The sequence below is a fragment of the Rhopalosiphum maidis genome, chromosome 2, assembly GCF_003676215.2.
Source record: "Rhopalosiphum maidis isolate BTI-1 chromosome 2, ASM367621v3, whole genome shotgun sequence".
NCBI lineage: Eukaryota > Metazoa > Arthropoda > Insecta > Hemiptera > Aphididae > Rhopalosiphum > Rhopalosiphum maidis.
The window spans coordinates 9,867,793-9,887,415 of record NC_040878.1 but is presented as its reverse complement, the minus strand read 5'-3'; the positions used below and the strand labels follow the sequence as shown (position 1 = coordinate 9,887,415).

The following is a 19,623-nucleotide window of genomic DNA, read 5'->3' as shown; positions in this document are numbered from 1 at the left end:
AGACCAGATATATAATATTATTCCTCCCTGTATTATGTATCCCAAAAAAGTATAGGGCTGAATGAGAGAATACTGGTTAGTGGGTAAACCGGTCACAGGCCTTTTTTTTTTAAAAAAAAAAAGCTATCATATTTTAAGGTGAACCAACAATTTTGCTTAATAAATGATGTTATCGTTGAATATAATATGCGTTTTATGATATTCATATGGTTTTCTCGATAAAAAATGCGTTGTGATTTCTTATCACATTATTATTCTACAACAAGAAAAATGATACATTTCAACATCATTATAAGATTACATTGTTTACCATATTTTCATTTTTTTTTTTTGTGTATATTACATATTGTACATATACAACAACATTTTGTTCTTAAATAAGTTATTTATATTATATTACTTTATACAATTTATTATTGTAATGTTTAGAAAACATTTACGAAAGAAGTAAGACCAGTCAAAATTATTACATACAGAATTAATAATTATATGATCATTTTCAAAAACAAATAAAAAATTTTTATTCTCATCAACTATAAAAATGTTTCGAACATGTGTTATTGTTTAGATTCTAACTTGAACTATTACCAGTTGAGTCATTAGTATCAGGAATATTTGTTGTATTGCTTAGGTAACAGATAATATGAAAATTCGCTCCTATAGTTTTAGCCATACGGTAGTTAAAATATTTATATCAATGTATTTAATTTATAGCTATATAACACGATCGTAGTTATAAAAAAATTGTTCTTGTGCGATTTGAGTGTTTGATGACTAATAAGTGTAGTCAACCCATTTATAGCATCAGAGCTGACGTGAGTGTGAAAACTCCATTTCCGCACGAATAAGAAGAGGTTAAAAAAAGCCTACTCTATATTTTTTTTTAGTCATACGTATTTTAAGCTCTTTTTGTTTTTAAATGGGAAATTTATTACACACAGCATATATTATTATACACTCCGTTCCCGTTATCCTACCCCACGGGACGCATCGGTATAACCTGTGTTTTTATCTGCTGTCCGACTGCCATTAATCCCATCGTCGGTTTTGGAACTCAATTGCGTGTCCATCACCGCAGGGATACGTTACGTGTGTAATGTGTGTACATTCCGTTTTTATGTTTAAAAACAAAACTGTATATACGGTTAGAATTTAAATATAAAAATATTAATAAACTAACTACCCGCTCGAAACTGATGACGAATGTTTGGTGGTTGGAGTAAACCTGCAATTGTGTACGTACTTTAGATTATTATTATAACTGTAGTGCATTATCCCCCGAAAGCAATCACAAAACATGTGATATTTTTTTTAAATGAGATTTTAAAAATGAAACGTTTGCGTATTTATATTCATTAAGAACGTTTTCAGTGGATCGGAATAATTAAGAGTATTGTTACACAGTGTAACGCCAGAAAAATAATATATTATTAATATTTTTTTGTTTTAGCAAGTAGCTCTTATAAAATGTAATATGTACATTGAACATAAAAATAATTTAAAATAATTACTTCGATATACTTTAAGTTCCTGTCTTTGATATCGGGATATATTAATTATATATTTAATTAATATATTAAAATTAATTTTAATTTCACAAAATTTTATTATTGCGAGTAATCGAAAGTTAATACGTCATTTATACCTTAAGTTAAAAAACTATATCATGAAGTTAGTAATTAATTTTCTCGTTTTAATATTTTCAATACTTGGTGGAGATTTACCTTACTTTCTTTTATATATCTTGTTTTCTATTCAACTCTAAGTTATTTCCATTTTCATTAATTCATATCACTCAGATAGACAAAAAGCTTCCAGTTATTACATTCACATATAAACGAAATAAAAGAAGAGATATTAATATTTATAACATAAAAGAAGACATTAAAATTTAATTTTTATTGAACCGATGCGAATTTCTCTATTTCTACCAGCTGGCTTTTTCTTATATCTGTTCTGATAAAAACTCTCTACAACATATTTTTAACTTTTTTGATAAAAAATATATTGCTATAATTTAAATTCTTTGACTTATGTCAAATATCTCATAGGTAGTTACAAAATATTGAACAAAAAAATGTGTAAAACATAAATAATTTGTAACAGAAATATTCAGTATGATGAACTCCAGAATTTAAATTTAAATATTATTATTAAATTAAATATTATTAATTATCATTATAATCCATCAATAGACTAAAAATATAGAAATTTATTGAATACTATTCTTCTAAAAATATAATCAAATTTTCCGATTATTATTGTATTTACCTACATTTATTAATGGAGTTTTGTACCACATTCAGCGTCTATTTACAAACGGGTTTTCACGAGTCTAAGCAAGTCGTATTTTATGTTATCTACTGAGATAATAATATAGGTGTATTGATATGTAATCAAATACATTTAACATTCATCTTTCATTATTCTATAGTTATTTAAATTAAATTAAAATATTTTATCAATTAACATTTAATTTTAATTGTTGTCTATCTACATTGAGTGCAATGGGGCGTTTTTTATTCACCGACATTTATATTAATTATATCATTAACAGGAAATACATCCAATTAAGTAAGTAAATTATAGTTATAATAAACTATAATTAATCCTTTTACAAACAAATAGTTGATTAATAAAAGACTTGAAAACTTTTAAAACTAATAAATTATTTGCACTAATATATCTTAGGAATAAAAATTACATTCGTTTTTAAAATAAACCTACACTTAAAACTTCCAGTTTCCCAAATTAAAATTAATCAATTACGTATCTACTATATTTTTTATATACATTTAGATTTTAAATAAAGCCATAAAAGACATATGGTTTTCTAGATTTTATATTTATTTTATTGTTTTAATATTTTATTTTAGAGAGAAGGGGAATTTTTTTCACAAGGAGCGCTGAAAAATTGTCGTACAACCGTATGGCTAATTGGAAATTAAACCTAGATGGTACTAAGAAAATGTTTTTTTTCGATTTTATCGACAGTTTTACTAAGCGTAACTGCGTAAGTACTACCGTCAACCGTCGAAAACAGTTGAGACACGGTTTTGACAGAGTTTGACTCAGAATCGTTTTCCGTGTGAGATGATTTATCGTTACTTTTAAATTTAATACCACAATACACCACTATCCTTCACTGAAATGAGCGGAACAAAATGAGTTTCGAACACTATTGATCTATATCTTTTTTTTTTTTTATTATTATTTATAAATATTTTAATTGTTTACAACACGATCTCTATGTTAATATATTAAAACTGTTTCCCATAGATATAATTTACCGTTTTTGTTTTAAACATCGTAGGAAACACTGGTACAACGTCTACCAAACCATTTCGATTTTATTACATTAATATAATTTTTTTTTTTGTAAATTTAAATGCAATAATATATAATATACATATAAATGCATTACCTATTATATAATATATAAATAAATACTATGTAAAAATATATTTTTTTAGCTAAAGTATTCTTAGAATCGAATAGTTTCGTGTCATGTTCACGATCTGGTGATGCCTAGTGTGGTCGATCAATAGTAAACATCTTAATACAGTATAAAAGTGAGTATGAAACAATGATGAATTTATCTCATTCTGTCAGAAATAGTCTGAAAAGAAGATTGGATAGTGAGTGAATTAGGGTCCTTTATGCCTTTAAGACATTTCTCTTCGTATTTATATATAATATGTTTTATTTTATTTGTATTATTTATAATCGTTATTAACTCAATTATAAACATTGTGTCATTAACCATCGCAAACTCGTTATTATAGTTTATTTTTAAGTTACGATTTTTTTTGATTTTTTATATGATATTGTTTAAATACGAGTAGGTACTTATCAATAATATCGTCTCTGTTCCTGATTTTTTTCCAACCATTAAACTCACACCTCACGCCTTAAGATGGAAATATCAAAAACTTATTTAATAATCTACCCAAAAATTATCCCTTCTTAATGTCATATTAATTTGGATAATTTTTAGTTCCATCGTTTGTAAGGACCTCAAACCAATATTAAAGTGCCTGATAGTTAATATTAATTGTAAATATAAACATAATCGAGAATCTTTTAGGATAATTAATAGTCATGCATAAAAACTTAATTTTCGTAATATCAATATACAACTAAAAGGAAAAATACCCTTGTCTATTTTATGTCAACTACGTTATTAATAAGAAAAATCACATTATTTAGTTTTTGCAGCGTAAGATAATGTTCCGACTTCTCTTGTATAATACAGCTACAGAATATAAATTGTCTTTTATGATCAAACATATGAAGAGCAATAACTATTATTTATTTTACAAAATCGACTTTTATTTGTTAAGATATTTTTATACTAGCTTTCCTATAGGTGCTTTTCTATCTACTATAATAATGATATGATTTTTAATTTATTTTTTTTATTATTATTAAATATATTGTCAAAATGTCAGCATTATAATAACCACTAAGTGTAATTTTGATATTTAGTCGTAAAACTTGTATTACATAAATTACTAAGCACAAATTACTATAAAAAATATGGTACAATAGAATATATCCGTTTGGCTCCAACCATAGTTTTTTAATGAGTTTTTTTTAGAAATATCGTTTTTATTTATATTTATAATTTTATCAACAATCACTTATTAGTTATTGTAATGACATATATTACATTAGAAGGAAACAACATGGTATACACCCGTTTATAGGAAGCCACTAATAAGTAGCACTATTTAACTAAAGAATTTATTATTATTTATAATTCAAGTAGATCTTAAACCTTTTTCTGGTGAGCAAGTTTTCTGCGTGCTATATAAAGGAATGGCAACGAGTACAATAATTGTTTTATAAATTAATTACTATACAAATAACATAATTTATTATAAACCGTGGACAGTACAATATTTTAACTATTGGAGACTAGAGGTTTTCGATCTTTATGAACATTTTTATTATTAGTGATACACCAAGTTTACTTAGTTAATTGAAATCTAAGTTTACATTGTATTGTTACATTAATGACTTAATAAAATGCTTTGATGCATTAATAACTTAATAAATACATAAATATAAATTGTATTACCTAACTAATAACTTGTAATACTATTTGGGAGTATTATAAATTTTCCTCGTTTTTAACATAGATCAAACATTTTATTTTTTCATTATTTTAGGTTTTCAGACTCATATTCTAAGTATAGCAAAAGTATTTGAAAACAATTTTTGTCTTAGTTGACACTTTATTGTATTAAAATAAAATCAATAAAGTAAAATCCATCTTACGATCTAATTAAATATATCCCACAGTCTCACAGAGTTGTTATTACTAACATAATTTATACATCAAGTAATGCGCATTTTAAGTTGTTTGTGTGCATAACAGCTATACATTTTTTAAAAATAATTTTCGTAATTTTAAATATTTTAGTTAGGTTTACCATGAACAATATAATATAATAGCGTTCCGTAGATTTTAATCGACAGATTAAATTACATACTACACGGTCTACGATTATAATTGATATTTTGTCCTCTACAATATGTAATGCTCATAAAATTATGTGTTTATGTGCACAGCTACAAGTTTGCATTGCATGTATTTATATTGTTGTTTTAAATTATAAATTTAAAAAAAAAAAAATGTAATTACACACAAAAAGTTGACTTCACGACAAAATAAAAATGATTTTTGCCCTGACAAAAATTATAATATAGTACATAATATAACGGAATAAAAGATTTTCTTACGTCTTACCTGTAATGACGATAGTAATTGTGCAGACGACGAACAGCATGTCGGAGCACTGGCGGCAAAATCCGTGCCTTAGAACCATGGTGGTGATTGCTGTGTTTATAAACCGTTGTTCGATTGAATTGGAATATTAATGAATAAATTGCGAATCGTTAATGCCGTTGTTTAGTTATTTTCCCGTGTATGATCACGTAAAATTCAAAACGCAGACTACGGTGCGAGAGCCATTATTCTTCATGGAATAAGAAAACGACGTGTATGCGACTGAAATATCTGTGGAAAAAACGAATGAAAATAATTACTAAAGAAGTTTATCGATACTTTCGACTAGGCTTTATTGTAAGGTGTACATATAGGAGATAGATAGTTTTTTTTTTTTTTAAATAATATTTTCGTTTAAAGAATATATAAAATAAAAAACTTAGAAGTCGCTTGACTGTATCAGCACTAATCTATGTAAAAACCCCTAATTAATGCATAGTAAAATAATAATCTGTTAGATATTAAAAATAGCTATAATTACAGATATATTGATTAATGAAATCCAACGCAACTGTTTTTGTTTCTTTTTTTTTTTTTTTGCTTACTTAAATTATAAGGCAATAAGGTCAGGTGCATAACAAAAACTCATTTTAACATTGATTTTATAAATATCGACAATCGCCACGTTTATCTCAACCCGCCATTTAATTTCTTAGAACTACAAGTATAACGTATAATTACTTTTTTTTCTATTTCTATTTTATTTGTTATCATTTAATGAGAAAGATAACGTCATACTATAGTCAGTATAGACTATCGTTATCGCAGATAGGTTAGGTTAGATATCAAGTTTATAAATAATATATGAATTTGTAATAAGTTTTTATAAACTATTAAGTTAATATTATTGTTCATATGTAGAACACGAAATTAAATGTTTATCTACATAATATAAACAAGTGAATCATGCATTTCGAGTGGAAGTTATCTGTGGATATAGTGGTTGACAATTAAGTACTTTCAGTAAACTATACAGGTAGGTGCAAGTGCACTCGAATGCACCTCGCACAATAATGTCACTGCTTATTACTGCAGATTTTTCATGCGTACTGTTTTCATTCCGTCATATCATTCATCTAAATGACTACATTGATTTGTGATCCCCAAAGGAATAAACACTTTTCAGGGCACAAAAGAGTATAATATAATAAACCCCCTTAGTTTTGACATAACATTATATGTACCTATATATAAGAGCTCCTTTTCTGTCATATAAATATGTGTGTGGAATGTAACGACTAAGTTCTCCGAGTCACTTTACGCATAATGTTTTTTGAAAAGTAGGGGACACACCAAAATTATTAACGCGACACACTCAAAATTTCATAGTTACGGACTTACGGTAGAGGTAGACCGTATTATTTATTTAATTGAACAACAACTTTAAACTTGTCAAAATATTTTAAATAATAATATTTTACAGATATAGTGCAAACGGTTTTGTTGAATAATTTAATTAAATTATGATAGTTTTGTAATAAATTGATCAGCTTAACAATGCATAACATATTGATTTTAAAATTATATATATATTTTATTTTTGGTCTGAGGACACTAAAAAAAATAAAAAATTCTTTATTCGTTAACTTCAGTAAAAGTTTCTTGTGACAATCTATACTCTGATTAGCGAGAGAACACATTGATTTTAAGCGTCACCCTGCCATCAATATTAGTTCCAAAATTGCAAAGTGGATAGAAAACAATTACTAATTTTGGAAGGTCAATAATTTCTTTTTCCTAAAATTGAACACCCTCTATGAAAAATCATTAAAATACACCACAGTTTTTTTTATTAAAAAAAAAAAACAATTAAAAAAAAAATAAATTGTTTATAAATAGCCAATGCAAAACCGATTTATAACTTCTTTTTACTCAAAGCCTAAAATGTATTTAATAATCATCAGTCTTAATCAAAAATAGTTTTTATGTGGTTCATTTGCTCTGACATTTATCATGAAATCGTCTTATCGCCGAATCACATTTAAGTATCGAGTGCGGGAGGTAAGCATAATAATAATATTATATTGAATTATGATTTTATGTGTAATGGCAAGTATACCTACATCTATTATATTTTATAATTTAATAAATACGTATATAATCCTAAAAAAAGTTTGAATAAATAATAAACAATTGTTGGTAGATAATGTATTTTACTTGTATTGGTAAAAACTCAAATTCCGAACGGGATAATAATTATACTTTATGACAGATATTTTGAAAATCCCAAACGGCAAATGCGAGTGTCTATGTCCATAAAGTATTAAGTCCAATCGGATGATAATAACTATTTTACTAGTCCAAAATGTTTGTATAAAATACGTGTATCGCTGACTATGTGTTTATGTGTGCTCTGCAAAAGACAGGGACTAGTGTCTGTGTGTGTGTGTGTATATATATAATATATACATATATATATACATACGCATTAAGCAATATTATATAGAAACGGTAGGTTACATTGGAGGATACAAACAATGCGAATCGTTCGACCATAGAATATGGCGTGAGTAACGGTAGTTATATTGTTCCACAAACGGATTTCACCCTTCTTTTTGCTATTCTTCCCCTGTTGCCGCATCACCCGTCTCACGTTGACCCTTAGGCAGGTAAATAGTGAGTCATATTATAATTCATGGCTAAATGTTCCACACTATTTACCGGGTAATTACCACGTTTTATTGGGCGTACGATGCATAACGATTCTATGACAATTCAATGGTAATTATACGACCATTTACATTATGTCACGTATACGGTACACAATGTCATATACCATGTGTACGCTAGGTCAAGTATCAGTCCCCTTCACCGCCCAACACATTACAATTACTGTTTTTACTTAAGCCGATTTAACAAATAGGTATATAATTATTAAATTATTAATCCCTATTTAGTTTTTATTAAATATTATTATATTAGCAGTCACCATTGTACCTAACCAACTGTTGATAATTAATAATATTTCCATCACCGACTTATGTTGAAAATAGATTTGACCTGATTTTATAATCTTAATATAACATAATATGATTATATAATTTAAAATAAATTATTAAAGTGGATAAAAAAAAAAAATAATAACAAGAATAGAAATATTTATTTATCTTAGATAACCTTGGTAATACATTAAATTAAAGAGAATATAAATGCGAGACACGGTAGATGTTTTATTAATATTAAAAATATTACAGTCTATATACACAAACAGAATAATAAATCAATTTATGAATAAACGAAAGAATATAAATAAAAAATTGAACACTTGATGAGAAAACCGTTCAAGACATCACTTAAATTTGATTTTTAATTTACTTGATCTTTTCTTTTTCTGTATGGTGCAGAATGTGTTTCGATAATTACTGCGATGTAAATTTTTATATTGTTAAACAAATAATGAGGTTCATTTTTCTTTGACTAATCTATTTGCGTTAAATAAAATTATTGATAAAATACGATACTTGGTCTTTCGGGTGGTTAACATTTTTTAAATTAAATTCGTCAATGACAATAGTCAAAATTTAGTTAAGTAAGTTGATATTTACGGTTTTAATTTTGTTTAAGAAAAATTGATTGGACAGTTTTCGTTTCAATAAATATTTTAGATATCACTTGTATTAGGTACGTCTTGGGTGTTTGGTGTTTGATTTAAAAACTTGTGAATAAGTTTGCCGATCAGAAATATTGTTATTTAAATTTGAAATACTGTCAGAAATGTAATTGTGGTACACAACATCGTAATTTAAATTGTCTTGTTTAATAGTTATTATGATAAAATGATTATTGATAACCTAGTTGTAGTAATTTTTTTAAAACTATGTATACATGGTAAGTTAAAGGATGATTATCATTGTAGATAAGGGCACATTTGGCACGAGTATTATTGTTTTTGGTACGAGTTACAGATTTTGGGTTTTTTCCACTCAAAACACATCTAAATTTATCATTTGAGTAAGATCTATTGTAACCGTAGCTTTAAAAACTTAAACATTGTAGTAGTTATAACTTGTTAGTTATATATTTTAGATTTAGGTGTTTTAAGTTCTCAATTTGTAAAACATAGGTATTTTATTACAAAAATATCTTTGTTGTTTAATCGTAGTTGAAAGGAGGTATTTTTGATAAATCGTCTTCAGCGTTTGTATAATATTACTCACCAAAAACTTGTTATGTAACTTTTTTTCTTTGGTATTGTTTGTTTTCTTTTATTCGATATAATATAAAGAAGTCAACTTTGGATTTATTAAGAAATTTGATATATTATCTATACAAATTTAGTGAAAATGTACGGCTAGGACGTAACTTTGGTGTGCTGAAATAACTTATATTTAAATTCAGCAGATGATTTGATTGTTTATTTAACTATTTTTACAGTAGGTAACATAATTTTTAGAGAAACATACAAAACGAGTTAGTAAAGAGTTTTATCATGTCATTTTTGCATCAAATATAAAATAAAAATGCAAAACATGGAATTTGCCATTCGTTGTTCTTATTAATATCAAAAATATCATCTATATTAAATAAATAATTAAAAAAAACTTCTAGTAATTGATTTTTGTATAGAGATTTGGTTGATAATTTTAATTTTAATATGTTACTATACTATAATATTGATTAATTAGTGGGGTTTCGCCTCAAGAGGAATTAAGATTTTTGTTGAGGAAAAGATACTACATTTTAAAAAAAAAATCCCAAGAAATAAAGAAAAATAATAAATATAGACGCAAACATATCAAGTCATATCAAGTGCAGAACAACAACTGACGAGATGGTGAGATGAATCTTAAGTAAATTTAAATTTTTTTTCATATTATAATAGGTTTTTTTTATAGTTGAAAGTTTTAAATATTATCTTAACATTTAAAACTTTGTTTTTTAGGATTATGTAAAATACATGATATTTTCTTAGGGGTATATTAAATGTATATAGTAACAAAACGATGTTCTAAAGTTATATGTCTAGTTCTTAGATTGTTTCAATCGTTACAAAGAAAAAAATAAACTTCAAATAATTTCAAATAGGTACACATAACTTTTTACAAGCTATTGGTATATTTAATTTTTAAAAATGCTGATTTTCATATATGGTGTTATAGATATGTAATTTTACTAAATAATTCAAAAATATGGTAACAATTATCGTGTACTTACTATTTAGTACTTGATATTTTTGTACCCATAGACTTTATACTAATTTACTCAACATGGTTGTAGTTCCAAAAGCCAAACTTGGGTAAGCTGATCAAAGTACAGTATATATATCATCGCACATGTACAAAAAAACTACATGATCATAAAATAATTTCAACTTTTACCATGTGCGTTATTATCCTATTTGAGTATTTTTCTGTTTCTAATAAATCCCTCCGTTACTTTCTTAATGAAATAATAATATACATTATGCACTTATCATTATAGTCAGAGTATACTAACCATTAATAACAATGTGTTTGGTTAAAGGTATTGCATGACCACAATGTGCCAATGTTCCGCTAGGGAAGACCCTACAACCCAGTAGCATCCACCCACATCCTTCTTGAATGTTTCATCTGTTACAGAATGTAGAGAAGATATATTCTCTACATCGAAGTCTATTTATATAAGCTATAAGATCTATGGTAGCACTATATATACATTATATTCTGATGGGACGTAGATTTTCTATACTTCGTGGCAAATCAGTGCAACCCACACCAAAATAATTCCTATTATTCGCCTTTACTGATGACACTGTATTAAAATAAAAAAGTTGCTTACCGCTTTACTGTGCACTTTACAGTAGGCGTCAATCGTCTTTATAACCAGGCCCTGATTTATGCAAGTGCAGATGGAGCACTTGTACTTGACTCCCAATTGTGGGGGCCTCCGGGCTCTGTAAGTTGTAGAAAATTGTTTTTTTTTTGACAAAAATGTATTTTCTAAAATGTAATACCAACTATCAATGTTCAGACTTTAATATATTCTTATCATTAAATTGTCAGTTGAATTTTGGTTATTTTTGTCATTCCACACCCCAGTTCTAATCAGTTACCATCACATAATATTAAAATAATAATAATAGAAAATTGTTTGAACATCGGAAACATTTGATACCTATAATAACTAATTTAAACTTTTTTATGATAAAATGCTATGAAAATAGAAAGTATAGAAATTGGTCATTTTTTATTTCATTTTAATTATATAGAATAAATTATTAAATTAATAAGTTATTTTCTATTTCTATAATTTTATGGAAGACTGAAAATTAATAATTTTAATTTAAATTCATATAATAAAATCCATAAGTTTTTTTAATATTTTAACATAGTGTCATAGTATAATTTTCTTATGTTATTAAATTAGTATTGTATTTTCATTGTCCTTAATATACTAGACCAAGCAACTAAGTTGTATTTATAGTACATGAAATAATGTGCAAATATTTTATGAGTTTTGAGATAGGTATTTTGATATTTAACACTTTTAAAATATAAATATTTTTTATTATCAACATTTCCCCCCTCTCTAAGTAGATTTTTTCTAGAACATTTTTTAGATTTGAGGGCCCCCAAAAAAATTGCGCACTTGGCCCTAATTTTATTAAATCAGGACCTGTTTGTAACAAATGTATTCAATTTGAACTAAATGATTAGTTATCATTGTGTATGGAAAACTATTCTGAGCAAGACAATCGGTTAGTCTAAATACATAAAGTAGAATGTATATTAATTCATTGTATGTTTTTGATGTTGATAATATTGAAGTTCATTATTTTAATATTAGTATTTGATTGTTATAAAATGTATAGCATATTATAATATAAATTATAGTCATTTCGCGGAAATATCAAGTATCTATAGTTTAAGAATATCAAAAAAAAAAAAAATTGGTTTTGTCAAAAACTCGTTTGACGTAGAAATTGCAGAAATTATTAATTTCTACCTCTCAAAAATACAAAATATAAAATCCAAATTTCTTTCAAAATACCACCATACAATTTAAAAATCAATTATATACCTATCTTATATGATATATACACACACAAAACAAATGGCACATCATTGTAAAATCAATAGATTCATCACTCCACATAGTTTAAGTTATGTATAATAAAATTATTAGAACGCGTGAAATCGGTTTAGTTTAAATAACACCAATTATTTAGTCGATAATTTCTTGGCTAATGTTTCTTTTAGTTATTCTGTGGTTATAACTTAAACTATTTATATCCGAACATATTTTTTGTTGTTTTTAAATATTAATCAAAATAGGATATTTATATTAGAATATATTATAAATAATTATTATAACAAACTGGTTTTGTTGGTCTTTAAAATAAATAAAATAATGCGATTCGTTGTAGAAGCGGTCCTTAATTTTTGAAAAAAAAAATAGTCAAATGCCCTTTTCGACTAAGTATGACATTTATTTTATTGCATTTAAAATCCATTTTTGTCTGGAGTACTGCAGAATGAACGAAAGGTCATAAAAATTCGATGAGAAACTCTTGAAAAACTTTGTTCTTCTTTTTTTTTTTACAGACCCCAAGAGACAACACACACGTATTATGTCCATTTGACACATTTGAATTTTTTCTTCTGTTTTTTTTTTGTTTTGTTCTTACTTGTAACATAGCAAATGTGGTGTGAAAACAGATTTCCAGCATGAATACAAATATCACCATTATCGTTTTATTCGATAGTTAGCTTTATAGGAAAATTATTCACGTGTTCAACGGCAATATCCATTACATTCGATACGTTATTATTTTACTAGTCATTTGGTCCCGAACACAAATAATACTAGGGTTACTCGATATTCTTGATAAAAGAGGAAAAATATTTACATTTGACGTAAGTTGATGTACTTGGGTGGAAAACTTTTTTACTCACTTTAATAATATATATATATATATGTTTTGCCGATGGAATATAAAAATTGATGTATATTATTTATATTTATTTATACATGATATAGGTATATTAAATATATACATATACTGTGTATGATATAAATATAACAGTAAAAAATATCTAAAAAATAAATTACTGATCTATAGCTAAGCTTATGCAAGGTTTTGGTTTGACTATTATTAATGTATTAATAAAAAGACAGTACGTACACGCGAATGTGCAACGCAGACTGTACCCATGGTAAAATAATAATTTAAAATAATACAAATAAACCAAGAGAAAAAAAATAGAAATATGAATATTCTCATTTATAGTAACAACAAAGTTATTACTCGAGAACTACTTATGAATTTCCAATCGCTACGCTATTATAACTTATAAGATGATTCGTAAAACCGTACGTTCTCGTGAATTTTGATAATATCCCAGTACTAATAGGAGAACATTTTTGTTTTGTATAATTTTCCTGTCATATTCAATGAGAATAAATCATTTCAAAGAAAAACACACCTTGTTATATATGGCTGTAAAATAAAACGCGTTGAGCACCTGCTAGTCTTAATATACAAGCACACACATGTACAGCCAACGACACAGGATACGGATTGATGTTCCTCGTAAAATTACCTTCTATTTTCCCGTTTCGTGAGATTTGATAAAGGCAAGCAAAAAAAACATGATACGTGGGTATAGGCTGAGAATTGGAAGGAAAATCATTAATAAATAATGAGCAAACGCGTAATAGAAATACTATAATATATTGACGACAACTTGTATTACTTTTGTATGCGGGGTGGGTATACGCACGTCCAATCGTGCACATCTACATTTCTTTTTTTTACTGCCGTTTAAATATTTAATCTCGATACGATGATACCTGATACATAAAATAAGGTAAGAGATAGACTAATTACATATATTGTTTTGTGATAGGCCGGCAATCAACATATTATTGTCAATATAATTATAATAATAAAAAATAATAATATTAATTATTATGAAAATTTAGTTTACAAATATTAGTATTGACAATTATAAATTGTAATGTAAGAAGTGGAATTCGTGTTTTTATAAATTATTATTATACATATGATAATATAGTACTTATGGATATTGTTAGTTTTGTTTTATTTTCGTGTAATGCTGAAATAGTACAACAACAGTTATAGTCTATAAAACTATTACCTACTGAAACCATTTATTTCCAATTCAGGTTTAAAAATGGGATTCTATATAGCTTACTACACATTGTCGTTCTATAGTCTTAACAATACCGAGTATAATATTAAAGGAGGAACCTACACGATGAACAGTAACTACCTAGTCTACCCACCACATCGAGTTGATTTATAAACACACACTCGCCGTGTTACACGCACCGCAATATTATCTAGTTTGTACTCCGTAGATACACACATTGCTGAAAATATGCCAAATTGTCTTACAATATATAATAATATAAAACGGGTTAATTTTGGATATTGTAAAACAACACCGAGCTTGGTGTGAGTACACTACCTACTGTGTAAACTCGAAACATTTAATCTCATATTACGTGCAAAGATATCGACAACACAAAATCAAATTATTGAACACCACATCATACCTATATATTATATTATTATGTGTACCCGGTACATATACAACTACAATATAAAGTGATCACTATACAAACATATGACATATCATATGTATGTGTATATCATATACGACGGTAAAAAGGGTCCTAAACCTATAGAATTTTCATAAATAAAATATAATATATATAATAAATTCATGCATGTCTTTGGACACGCCTAAATAAAATTGTGTTTGGATTGCCATCAAACGCGCATATATGAATATACACGTATAAAAATATTACAACGCACAGCTACGGTTGTATTATTATTATTTCTGAATGCAAAGTCCCCCTCTTATTCTAAGTACCCTTCAGTACTCGTGTAAGTCGTATAATTATTATTATCCACTAATGATGTTGGGGTTGCACTATTATTCGCGCGGTAGCGGTCATTGTACTGCAACTGATCGAATGAAACGGACGGACGACAGTTGGTTAACAACATTTTATCATGAAAATAAAATTAATAATTAAATGTCTTTTGACGAAGGACAACGTAGTTAACGAAAACGTTACGGAAAAAATAAATTATGTATGTGCATTGTACACCGTCAACACCTAAAGCCAAATAGTATACTTTAAATATTATAAAACTTAAATTTATAATCGTTTGGATGACATAAAAAATAACGTTTTAATTAAATTATAAAAATGTTGCTTTATATTTTTGAACAGTGGGATGACGGCTTAATATAATATATTATATAATTATGCACATTACAAATTAAGATTTTTTTGAGAATTAGAATTATTAGAAAACCAATTAGTGTATTGTACGAATACACTGAATAGATGTTGAGTATATTTTCTTTAAAATTAATCTTGCTTTTCATGTAACATGAATCAATAAAAACAACACTATTATACATATTATAATACATCTACTAATTCATTTGTCAAAACGTATATAATAAAGACGTACTAGTTTTCAAATACTCAAATACATCGTCGTACATAATAAATAAAAACTAATACCGCCATAATAAATAAATAATATTATTGGTAGATTCATTTTACGTTGATTTACAGTATTTTTAAATAAATTTAAGATTTGAAGTTGAGAATATTTTAAAATCACAAAATTATGTTTAAAAAATGAAAACATTTATTATTATTTTTGAGGATCTTACCATTGTTTATGCTATAAATTCATAATTTTATTTTTATACATTATATATATATTTTTAATATCATCACATTTATCTCATGTAATTTGTAATAAATTATGTACTGCTAGTGAAATACATCTTGCAGTAATAGAGAACCAACATAATATTAATCAGTTTTTAATAGAACATACAACAAGTAAAAACGCGTTGCATAAAATTCAGGGTTTGTACAATACATAATACATATATATATATATATATATATATATTATAAATGCTATGATATATTATTGTAGAAAATCAAGCATATTACTGATTCAATTTTTTCGAATTAATTGATTCATCAAAATTGAATTTACATTTTTCATATTATTAACAATTACATATGTGGTTGATTAATAAAGTAAAATATTAACACATTTTATTATTTTAGTCCATAAAAATGTCCTTTAAGTTATGTAGAATAATATTGATCTGAGCTAAGGTAATAGCTATAATTTCAAATCCATTTAGTATTCATATTTAATGTTAATTGTATGCATAATAAAACAAAATAAAGAATAATAATTTTGTTTTACATCATCTAATTAACTATATATTTATTAATGAACTTCAATCTTTAAAGTTCGAAATATGTTAATTTTATAAAATATAATATAGTTTGTAAATCCTATAGGTTATTCTGCTGTAAAATTAAATTATGCTTATAATATTAAAAAAACTAAAATTTATTTCAAGTAAATTTTAAAATCAAATTTTTATAATAAATAATAATATTAATTATAAAAGGATTATTTTTTATTATAATGCACTAGTTCGAATAACATATTATTAAAAGTATAATATTATTAATATTACGTACTTAAACGTCATAATAGTAATTATTTTTAAAGTTGGTTTAATACGTACACCGTTTATTTTATGGATTTTATATAATATAATGATAATGTAAGTAACACATAGGTATACACATTTTACAAGTACCTAAATAATATTATCATACAACTATAATTTTTAGTTAAAATTAAATTTCCAATTTATATTTGTTTATTATTATTATTGGTAAATTTTATTTCAAAACACATTAGTTTAAAGATTAATTTATACTCTATTTATACAGTTTACAGTTATATTTAAACAATAATCATTATATACTTTTAATTAGCATTATAATAGTAAGTAAGTTATTATAATGTCCTTATGATTCACATAAATATAATAATATTCTGTAATTTACAAGGGAATAAAAGAATATTTAAAAATAAGTATAAGCCTAACAAGATTTTACTTCTTATGTTATAAAATAAATCAATTTTGAAAACTTTATTCACCATTTTGAACATTTTACTATTTTTATAAGCATATACAATAATTATAAATAATATTGTCAATTTTAAGTGATTATTTTTCCTGGAATATATTACGCAAATATTAAAATTAATTGTAAACAATCTTTGAATTGACAACTTTGTATTTTACCTACATGTTTTATATTGTTAACCCACCTAATAGTTCATATTATTTATATTGAATATATACAATATATAATATGATAAGTAATTAAGTCAATAGACTTTATACCATCACAAAGTGTAAGTCATTTATGAAATACTCAACTTAATAAATGGCTGTATATTTTTAAAATACAAAATTTATTTACAAAAATGTATGCTAAAAAACCACTTTCTTAAAAAAGAAAAAAATTACTCTTTGATAAACATTTGTGGTTTACTTTGTAGTATTTAAATTTTTCAAATGCGTTGTGGTTTTATTCTTAAGAGAAGCAATGTAAATTATTATAGTCGGACACGCATCTCGTAGGATTTTTAAAACCTACCCCCTTAATAGTTTACGTGGAAAGCCATCGACATTCAAAAAGTATTCATCGTGAAAGGGGAATGGTGAGCGACCAGTTTATAGTGTGGCGATCGCGTGAAAAAGTTTTTATACGACCGACTCGTTTGTATCGGTTAACTCGTAGAATATAGTAAAAAAAAACTCATTTGGAAGTTTTTATACGGATAAACTTTTATAAAGATTGTGTTTTTTCTTCTGATTTGTTAGCATATTTTAAATACATATACATATATTGTCATATTGATCTGTCTCCATACATATGTGTGCATGTCATTAACTATTGAATACGCAAAAATACATACGACGTTATATATTTGCGTGGAAATAGTTTATCATAAAGAATTTGGAAGATTCGTTGAATCGAGCAACGTCACCAAGAATTAACACAGATCGACGACACTTTTGGCACTATCATTTTCACATACATGATATCATATAATACGGAAGCGTGTCGCGAAGACGCGTCAACGATATACGCTTAATTTTTCTGATGAATTGGCGGCCCGCAACTGACAACATGCTTTGGATGACCCCCAAGTCCGCGTTTACTGACCTCTCTCAAAGTCCGGAGTGCAGTGCGGTGGTCATCATGGCGGTGTGCTGCTGATCTCCGCAGGTTCTGCAGTGAATAACTGCGCAGTGAAAAAACACCAAACGAAACAAAACCGCACTGACGCACACTCGCGAAACGATTTCGGTTTTGCCGGACGTGGACAAAAAACTTTTCTTTTAAAAAATCAAAAAAAAAAAAAACACATACACACACGAAATAAAAACCAGCAAACGTTTAAAGGGCGCGGCGCGAATTTGACGACGATGCGAAAATATTGTAATATTATTATATTATTATAATACCGTAAGGCACGCGACGATCTCGACGGCGGACGAAAATCGCGAACGGACAGACGTGCGAGACCGGCGCTCGCGTTCGACGACGGTGTTGGAAATGATTCGGTGGCGAACTTTTTTCCCGCCCGGCCTGCACCACCACGGTGGAATCACGTCGAGCAAGTTTTACGCAACCGATGGCGCGACGTAGCGGACTTTTCCGGAACCGAGACGACCGCAAGCGGCGTCTGACGGCATAGTGTACCTCGCGCACCTCTTCAACCGGTGAAATATAATTATAATTTATCATTTATTATTATTATTGTTATTGTAATCGGCAAATCGCTTTTATAATCCCTCTCCGCAGCCTCTGGTTCGATCACGTGACGTCTTCGGCGTTATAAGATTAAAAATATTAAAGAGATCCGTCGTCGCGTGACGGACCATTTTTTTCACTCATCGCATTACTGTACAATATTTATATATAAAAAGGGGATATCTTTTTCTTTTATTTTC

General features: G+C 26.8%; 1 protein-coding gene across 1 annotated transcript in view; it reads right to left on the bottom strand.

Moving 5' to 3' along the window:
- LOC113552987 (zwei Ig domain protein zig-8-like) overlaps positions 1–19,209 on the bottom strand; it is a 361,314-nt gene extending 342,105 nt beyond the window's left edge. The window contains exons 1-2 of the mRNA XM_026956073.1: positions 18,833–19,209; positions 5,756–6,025 (exon numbers count right to left, since the gene is read on the bottom strand). Coding sequence (XP_026811874.1) covers positions 5,756–5,834 — 79 coding nt within the window. The 5' untranslated portion in view covers positions 5,835–6,025; positions 18,833–19,209. The remainder of the gene's footprint in view (positions 1–5,755; positions 6,026–18,832) is intronic.
- Positions 19,210–19,623: the final 414 nt, after the last annotated feature.